The sequence below is a fragment of the Olea europaea genome, chromosome 5 (assembly GCF_002742605.1).
Source record: "Olea europaea var. sylvestris chromosome 5, O_europaea_v1, whole genome shotgun sequence".
NCBI lineage: Eukaryota > Viridiplantae > Streptophyta > Magnoliopsida > Lamiales > Oleaceae > Olea > Olea europaea.
The window spans coordinates 13,049,246-13,059,482 of record NC_036241.1 but is presented as its reverse complement, the minus strand read 5'-3'; the positions used below and the strand labels follow the sequence as shown (position 1 = coordinate 13,059,482).

Here is a 10,237-nt window from a genome sequence, read left to right as displayed (position 1 = left end):
TATAAAAATCTACTATAAATCTTCTATATTCTCTCGAAACTCATTTCGAGAACTATATCATAAACACATCGAATTATCTAAATGAATATCGAAAATAGTTAAACGTACATTAAACGTGTGTGTTAAAAAATGCGTATAACTCATCTTTTTTTTTAAAAAAATCAATTATTTTATTAATGTTTATTATTTTTTCGCAACAATAAATTTTGACGTCATTTAGAAAATTTCCTAATAAACTTTTAAATTTTTTTAATGTTAAAAGAGACATCATTTAAAAAAAATTAAGAATTTCGATAACAAGTTAATTTTATAAATTCATTGACGATTGTATGGTAGTCGAATGCATAAATCTTCTATATTCTCTCTAAACTCATTTCGAGAGCTTTGTCATAGACATATTGAATTATCTAAATGAATATCGAAAATAATTAAACGTACTTCAAACGTGTGTGTTAAAAAAGCCTATAACTCGCCTTTCTTCTTTAAAAAAAAAAATCAATTATTTATTAATGCTTATTATTTTTTCACAACAATTTTTATATAAAAAAAATATTATGTGGTATGACGTCAACTTTTTTTTTTGGACGTAAAAATTCAAATCAGACAAAACAGTAGCACCACACACACATAGTAAGATCATTAGTAGTGATTTTAGGAGTGTAGTGGGATAGTATGAAATATTCAAGGGTAAAATAGGAAAATACAAAATACGTCTTGAATGAATAGTGCTCGCCACATTCACTCTTTTATTGTAATAGGGAAAAAAATTAGTAACTTTTGAGCCCACTTTTTTTGACATTTGACTACATATTTGCTGTACCTTCTCTTGTACGTGTTACCGAGCAAGCTCTTCAATTTTTATATAATTTTTTTTCAAATTTTGAGCCCACCTTTTGGGATTATTTGGCTACATGTTTGCTCTATATTCTCTTATATGTGTCTCGGAGCAAGTATTTAAAATACGTATACCCTCTTTCAGTCACTTGGGACCCACCGGTGAGAGAGGTCGGTCAAAAATTTCGGCTGAAAACTCTCCCACGCAAAGACCAAAAATGGAAAAGATGACGGAAATATCCATATTGCCATTTTTTCCACAATTGATCTCTTTATTGAACAGTCCATTTAAGGGTAAGATGGGAAAGGAAAATACGTTTCAAATGAACAGTACTTGGAGGATTCATTTTTTTAAGATGGTAGTGATATATGGTCGATTTTTCAAAAATCATTATTAATATGTGATAGATACAAAAACAATTCGCCAAATAAAAAGTAAGACAACAATATGAATTTGGAGTTTACAACAAACAATTTTTTTCACTGCCTTTATTTTCTTTTGGAGTTTGGGGCTTTGGTAAAAGAAACATAGACAGCAAACAAATAATTTGAGATAGAACTATATTTTATGTTTTTATTATTTTATATTTTAAGTTTAAAAAATGTGAAATATATATATACCAGCTTGGTTGGTTAATTGACGCGCTGGTTCCTTAAACTGCAACCAATATGATCCGACTTTTTAATGATTAAAAATAACTGAACCAAACAATTTTTTGGTTCAAACCGATCCGAACCGACCCAATTCATTTTGATTTGATTGGTTTTTCTATTTTTTTTGCCCATCCCTAACTTCAGGAGCAATAAAATATATGTAGTACACAAATCTATAAGTAATATTCTTCTGGAATATTAAGTATAGTGATGTGCTGTTTTAGGAACAACAATAAATTATTTGTAATAGACAAATTTATGATTGATATTCTTTTGAAATATTAATTGTAACACTGTGTTACTTCAGGTGCAACATCATGATAAATTATTGATTTATAGTTTATAAAAGAACCTCAAAAATATTTAATTATGTTAAAGCCACAAAAAGCATTTAATAATCATCATAAATGTATATATTTTACGAACATAAAAAGAGAAATTATAGCAATGGATACGTGAATTGGATTGAAAAAGTAGGTATATTAACGTGAATTTAACTTTCCCGATTAACTTGAATTTACTTGATTTCAACATTGGTTAATGAAAATAGATATGCATACAGAGACGTGAATATAGAAACAGTGGTGGCTGCCCACAATTATGCAATAATAAAATAATTTCATCGAAAATTGGCCCTAATTCATAAACTCCAAATTCACAAAATTAAAACAGAAAGACGACGACGACGACGACGACGACGATGATGATGATGATGATGATGATGATGATGATAATAATAATAATAATAATAATAATAATAATAATAATAATAATAATAATAATAATAATAAAACAACTAATAATGAAAGTGCATGTGATTACAACAAATAAAAAAATAAAATAAACTTATAGGAATGAAGTCAAGAAAGGAGATACTAATAAATCCAAGAATTCTACGAGAGCAGAGAGTTACAGGAACAAAAGTGCATGAATTAAAGCAAAGAGACAAATTCCGGGTATATTCACATAATTGATTGTGGCAGAAAAAATTCTGTCAAATTCCGTGTAAATTGCCGTAGACTAAGCCCCCGCCTGACTCTCATTAAATTAAATATTATTTTTTTCTTTCTTATTTTCAGTCATACAAATTTTCGTAAAAAAATATTACACGTGAAAAAAAAATTTCCTTTTTTTCAACCATTCATTTAAAAAAAAAAATACTATTCCACCCATTTAAATTTGAAAAAAATGAGGGTCAAACGGGAGCTAAAATTAAATTTACATAATTGACATCAATACATGATTGAATTCACACACATAAGTATATATAAAAAAATCATATATCACCAAATTAATTTTGTTACATGTGATAGATAATTATGCTCATCAAAATTACTATTTTCACTAGACTTTGAAAAATTAAGTTAAATCTCAATTGTGTATTTTATTGAGAATCTGTATTTATAGAGTTTAAAATAAGAGTTATAATTGGATTGAAATAGACTTTCTAAACTGGATAATACTTATCTATGCATGATGATAAGACTTCATAATTATCAATATTTATCTTATAGTTTTATAATACTACTAATATGATAAAAATTCACAAATAAAATAAAAAAGTTACATTGAGTAAAAATTTTACTTATATGTAAAAAATTATTTAAAAGTACAAAGTTAAATTATAACTTCAAAATTTAATTATAAGTAAATATATCACTTGTTAAGTTAAAATTAACTTATATATAAAAACTACTGTTAAGTAAAATATTACATATGAGTAAAAAAAATTTTACAAGAAATTATAAATTAAAAATTTCACTAAGGAGTATTTATATAATTTTATTCTTTTAAAAAACTTTCAAATATATTGGATAATAAATTCCAAACATGGGTTGGATTATTTTCAAAAAAGGCTATCAAAAACAACCCAAAATTGAACTCATCGTAAAAATCCAAACCTAAATTCCTAACTTAGCTTTGTGTGGTTTTGTTAAAAATAACATCTTTAGTAAATTTTGATAGAAGATGATGAAAAATATGGTTTAAAAATTGATAAAAGTTGTGAATCTTATCAAATGTATAGTTAAAAATGAATTTGAATACAAATTAATTTTAAAAAAATGGGGGGCTAAACATATCTTTTTTTTAAACGAATTGAGAGATTTTTAACTAGTCTATTTCTTTAGGTACAAATTAAATGTTTCTTGGGTAAAATTTTATTAAGCCCCTATTTTATTTAGATAAAATTTTTAATAAAAGTTGATATAATGTGTTGCTGAATAGTTGTAGGTCATATAAAATTTATAGTTAAAATTGATTGTCGACTATTATTTAAATTTTAATCAAATTTTTTAGTTGAACAAAACAAGGGCTAAATATATTGAGTTTTACTAAATGACGGTTGTGCCCGTCTATTAAAAGCAAATTTAGGTAAAATTGAAGAGAATTTCTATAATATAGAATTTTTGTCGACAATATGATTAGACTAATGCTCAGCACGAGTTTAGATTTGCCAATTTTGATAGGTTTAATTAAATGAATTATGTGAAGATGCATTTAAGTAGATATATCATTTAATGTTATTTAGTTACCACCAAGATTGGTACTTAACACCAGTGGTGATGTATTTTATTACTTATACGACTAGGGTGTTCAAATGAGCTAGAAATGCTTATTATTAACTTTGCATAATTTTCAATAATATTTAATTGTTTGAAATTTGATAGCAATTATGGAGAGAAAAATAATATCTTTTCATTCAATGAGTTAGGGGCAGATTTAGGATTGGATTCAAGATCGGACTATAAAATTCCAAGTCGAGCTAATACGCGAAAAAAATAATTTACACATAAAAAACTGTTTTTACAAAAAAAAATGAAAAATGAAAAATGCCTTAAAAAAAATAAATTATTGGGCCTTAGGGGGGACTATAGCCCAGCCCAGCCTACATCCGCCCCGTCCCTTTCCCTACGTATCCTTTTGGCTCCATTCTCTTTGCGTCCCTCCCCGTGTTCGATGTTCCCAATGCTTTCTTCCCTGCTCCTAGCCTCCTCTGAATATTACACGATGAGTCGTTGGGTACTGCTCTCTGCATCCCTAAAATGGTGAAAATTTTCTTTTACATTGGTTTTTTTCAAAATTTGACTTCATTTGAAATGAAGAACATGGATTATATTAGGTCGAGGGTCAATATAAAATTGTCACATCTATAATTAAATGGATACAACCACCGAAAAAGAACTTATATTAATACAAAATATATTTTGATGTTACATTTTGGTGTCAGAAAGGTAAATCTTAACCAGATAAGTAATACAGGTTCTTATATTTTGATATTTCTTTACGTCTTTTCTTATTTAAATGATATGATACTTTAATATTTGTATGCACAAGCAAAAAATTGTTCACTTGAGAAAATCAAATTAACTACCGTTTTTTGAATTTTTGGGATTTTATTTAAAAATATCAAAATTGTTGAGGAGAGCAGCTCAAATTAATATGTTATTTTTATATTTCCATTGCCCTCTTTTTTTGACAATGACATCATATTATTACTATATGCCTCCAAGTCAAATGATTTCATCTAAATCTTGCTGTCAACAACAAAGCTTACGCACGTTCTTCCACTTTAGTAGGTATAATTTGTTTTTATAGAATATATAAATAACCCTACCATGCAACACGTAGTTTCCTCGCACAGACAAAGATAAGCCACTCCCGGACAGGACAACTTTAGCATGGGATTCCACCAAACTTCTAATCAAAGAGAAGAATTTATTTATATAAATTTGAACATAGATGTGAAAATTTATTTTTGATAAAAACTTAATTGGATACAATTTTTATAAATAGGTAATCGCATAATTAATTTCAAAATAATTACTTTTCTTGACACCATGCTATTTCAAGTGAAAACATTTAAATCGCTAAAATCACGTTTAGAATTGTCAGCAATAATTTCACTTTGTTTGTTCATTTAGATTTTAGATAATATGACTAAACTTGGTTTCGTGATTCGAAATCACATGCTCTATTCCTCGTAGCTTCAAACCGCATCTGGTCCACACTATGAGCATGTTTGAGTCCCTTTTTTGGATTTGCATACAATATTATTTTATTAAAAAATATGTGATTGAAAAAGAGAGAGAGAGAGAAATATATTGCTCATATGAATACGGTAAAAAGTGTAACATTTTATTTCCGAGCCATTTCATTTTGAATAAAAAAGATATAAATATATTTAAAATCACAATTGATATAGTTAGTGTTGATCTTTACTAATATATCCCACCGGTGACTCGTTATATACAAATTAAAGTTTGAATTTTCAGCCATCAGAATTCTCGAAGCCGACTTTGCTTACTTTCTCCAGGCATGCAAAAAAGTTGACTTTAACTTTCTGTGCATATAAATATGCATATAATACCTTTGCTTAACCACCAACACCAACACAAACACTATCTAGAAATATCAGTTCTGGAATTCTTTATCCTCTCTCGTTAGTAAAACAATTAAAGAAAAACCAAGCTTAATTCTTTCTGTCCGTTCTCTCATTATCAGATAAACAATCGAGGGTTTTTCTGCAATGGGGAATTATTACTTTAAACAAATGTCAATTGCATTGTTTTTCTTGCTTGCCGTTCCTGCCACTGTGGTGCTAGGCCAGGGAACACGGGTTGGATTCTATTCAAGGTCGTGTCCCCGGGCCGAATCCATTGTTCAATCCGCAGTGAGATCCCGGTTTAATTCGAATCCCACGGTTGCACCTGGATTGCTAAGAATGCACTTTCATGACTGTTTCGTACAAGGTTGTGATGGCTCTATCCTTATTAATGGTGACGACGCAGAGAAAATGGCTGGACCAAATCGTTTGCTGAGAGGATATGAAGTTATAGATGATGCTAAGACTCAACTTGAGGCTGCATGCCCTGGTGTTGTTTCTTGTGCTGACATTCTTGCTCTTGCAGCTCGCGATGCAGTTGTACTGGTAAGTTAATTTGTCCGTTCATCTTTTGGATTTTACCATTTGTATAGGGAATTTTACAGGTGCTGGCACCTGACTCTCTATTTTAACTATATTTTTTGTCCAAAATTTAATGAAATAATGTCATGTGACATTCTATAAAAATCTATGTAAATTTTCCATGTACATATATCATTGTTCTCATTTTTTAATGATCATTAGCTAGCAGTGATAGGACAGGCTTTATGATGTGTCAGTACCATGAATTATCGGTGTCTAATATGTGTTGTACATAGACATGCTATACATATTCTAGGAGAAGTGTATGTACTTCACCCCTAAGGCAATATGACGTGTTAGTGTCTGATACATGTTAGACACCGATACATACACAAAAAACATTTGGTACCTAGAAGTAGTGTCGATAATTTACTCATCCCTCTAACTGGCTATTTGATTGTTGATGTAGGCTGGTGGACCAGGATGGCCCATGCCTACCGGTCGCAGAGATGGGCGGGTTTCATTATCGTCTGATGCTTCGAATCTTCCGGGATTTACGGATTCCATTGATGTTCAAAAACAGAAGTTTGCAGCAAAAGGTCTAAATACTCGAGATCTTGTCACCCTTGTCGGTAAGCACATAATTTACTGAGAAGTGTAGAATAGTATTAATGCAATCTTGTTTTCTATATTCTGTAGTCTATAATTTTATGTCGCCAGTTAGCAAAACATTGTTGGAATATTTTTAATTTGAAATGGTCATGAAAAATCCATCGTTGATGACCTAAAGCGACCGAATCCCGATTTTTAAGTCGCATTTTTCTTAGTTTTATATAGCATCAAATCTAACTCAAAACATCTTTACATGAATATGTAGGGGGCCACACCATTGGCACCTCAGCTTGCCAGTTCTTCAGATACAGATTATACAACTTCAATTCGACTACTGGCGCTGACCCTTCCATTGACACCGCATTTCTTCCTCAACTTCGGTCCCTTTGTCCGGAAAACGGCGACTCTTCCAAGAGGGTAGGGCTCGATGACAGAAGTGAAAACCAGTTCGATAACTCGTTTTTCGCTAACCTGAGGAATGGCCGGGGAATTCTTGAATCAGACCAGAAGTTATGGACTGATGGTTCAACAAAAACATTTGTGCAACGTTTCTTGGGAATTAGAGGACTGCTTGGATTGACATTTAGTGCTGAATTTGGTAAGTCCATGGTTAAAATGAGTAATATTGAGGTTAAGACGGGGACGAATGGTGAAATTCGAAAAGTATGTTCTGCCATTAATTGATGCAAATTCAGGTCTATTTTATTAGGTTATGGACTGTGTAAGTTTGTTCATATCAGCGTAAGCTGGTATCTTATCTATTGTATGTATTCTTCGAAATAAATTGAAAATAATAAACCAGTAAGTTCTATGTTTTGCTTCACTCACATTGAGCATTTGTTTCATTCGATACACTTAACAAGATTTTTCACGATAGTTGATTGAAGGATTTCATCAAAAGTTCTAAGGTGATAAGGATGAATTTGTTTATTAAAATTCTAATCTTCGAATTTCGCCACACATGTATGGTGGATTCAGATTTATTTATTGCATTATTTTTTTTTTCGAAGACTCGATACATACAATTTCATAACTAGTAAGTGAGAAAACTTGAACATGAGTAATTTGTTTGGTCTTCTAACACAAATTCTCGACACGAAATATAGTTCCAAAGAACTTGAAAGACTCATATATAGTCAATCAAGATGGTGGTAAGACCCTTGTCAAGTTCCCTAGCAACATATAGCTTGGGAAGCTCGAATCCGATCAAGATCCAAACAAGAAGGAGCACTTCAAATATTAAATATACTCATCCAATAATTTAAACTTTTAGTCATAATGTTTCAAAATTAATGAAAATTTAGTGTCAGTTCACTTAATTTTTACCGTTTTTCTACATATTAGTATATCGAATGCATCCTAAAGGTGGGAATATTGTACGTACATTATTTATATGCTTATTTATTCTGTAATTAATTGACAAGATAATGTCATATTAATTGAAAATATGGGATTTGATTAGACAATAAAATTATTACGATTTGGTAAAGTGGAATAGTGAAATTTACTAAATGCATCCTCCATTTACGATGTATTTAAAATTTAAATAAAATATTTTGTAAAATTACGTTTGAATTATTGCTAACCAAAAAAAACACACACACACACACACATTTTGCAGAAAAAAATTGAAATATTAATAACTTGGCACTATAAATGGCTAAACATACCAAAGTATACCTAATTTAAAATAATAATAATAATAATATCAAATCATACTCTATGTTATACATTACTTAAACACTTTACCATTTATTATTCTTCAAAATTGTATTTTGGATAACTCTTTCATCTGAAAAATTAACTTTTCTTTCTTACATGCATCTATCTTTCTCGTAAATTAGTTTTATATCAATTCAAGTATTTTCATTACATTATTAAATTCATTTTTTCCAGTTTCGTTCAATACACAGAACTATGTAATTTTATAACACATAACTATATACGTTTATCATTAACGTTTATATTTATCTTCTATTCTTTTTCGTTAAAAAAAAGTGCTTCAAAAAAATATATGAATTCTTGAAAATTTGTTAAATTACAAAATAATATAAAGTTATAAACTAAACTTAAAATAATTAAAAAATGTATATTAAGACGCTAAATAATAAATAGTATCATACACTATTTTACATGATTTTTCTAACAAAAAATTATTTATTGAACTTATCTTAATTAGCTCATGTTTGGTGGAGATAAAAATCAAATTTTTGGTGGAATTGGATAAAAGTTGACGAAATACATGATTGAAAAATTGAGGTATGTCCCATGAAATATGTAATTAAAATTAATTTTTGAAATAATGTAATAATATATATTTTGGACCAATTTTTTAAGCATTGACATATTGTTTGATGATTGATTCAAGTAATGATCCAATCTTCGGAGACCTCTATGCTCACTTGCAAGTGGTAAGCTAACGATGACTTTGTCACTGTACCAACCTTTCGACGTTTCCAAAGTTTGAGCGTGTAGTGCTGGATACACGCTTCAACTACCCCATTGTCATTCTACGAAGAAAAGCCGAGTCAACTCGTCTTAATTAAGTGGAGTCACCATCCCAACCGAAAGACTATTTGTGTATGAAAATGGGGCTGTTCCAAAATGACATGGACTTGTAGCTGGATGATTTCTAGTGAATTAAAAATTGATGTGTTGAAAATTTGTTCAAAATCAATGGAATGATAGTGGACTTATTGTTGGGCTCAATTATGGAATTAGTAGAATCAAAAGAAATTGAAAAATGCAAAATTTGATTCTTTGCCTATGCGTACGCACATGCTTATTTTTGTGCGTACGCGAGATGTGTTTTGGCAAAATCAGAATTAAATTTTACTTCTACTATACGTACGCACGGTTTATACTATATGTACGTATAGTGTTAAAAAATAGTCGTTTGCTGATTTTTCAATTTGAAACTTGGGAGCCGTTTTGGATTAAAAGTTGCCACTTTTCATCTTGTTTTGGCACCATTTCGTGATGCATCATTTGAGACTTATAAATAGATGATGAATGATCAATACAAACATTATTAAAATTATTGAAAACATCTTGAGATCCATATATCATTCCATATTGAATCAAACTATTGATTTACATTCATATTCAAGATCTTCCTTTGTGTTCTTAAAGTTTTGGAGGATTGCACTTATACTTTGGTGTTAAATCATTTACAAGGTTTGATATAATCCTACAAACCGTTTGCCAAAACCCTTAAGCATCTCATTCAAT

The 10,237-nt window shown here is 29.8% G+C and overlaps 1 protein-coding gene across 1 annotated transcript; it reads left to right on the top strand.

The window, feature by feature from the left end:
* The first annotated feature begins 5,881 nt into the window (after positions 1 to 5,881).
* On the top strand, positions 5,882 to 7,833 carry LOC111394706 (peroxidase N1-like). The gene is made up of 3 exons (XM_023020649.1): positions 5,882 to 6,418; positions 6,864 to 7,026; positions 7,272 to 7,833. Exons 1-3 carry the CDS (start codon positions 6,017 to 6,019, stop codon positions 7,688 to 7,690), a joined length of 984 nt encoding a protein of 327 aa, XP_022876417.1. The 5' UTR covers positions 5,882 to 6,016; the 3' UTR covers positions 7,691 to 7,833.
* Positions 7,834 to 10,237: the final 2,404 nt, after the last annotated feature.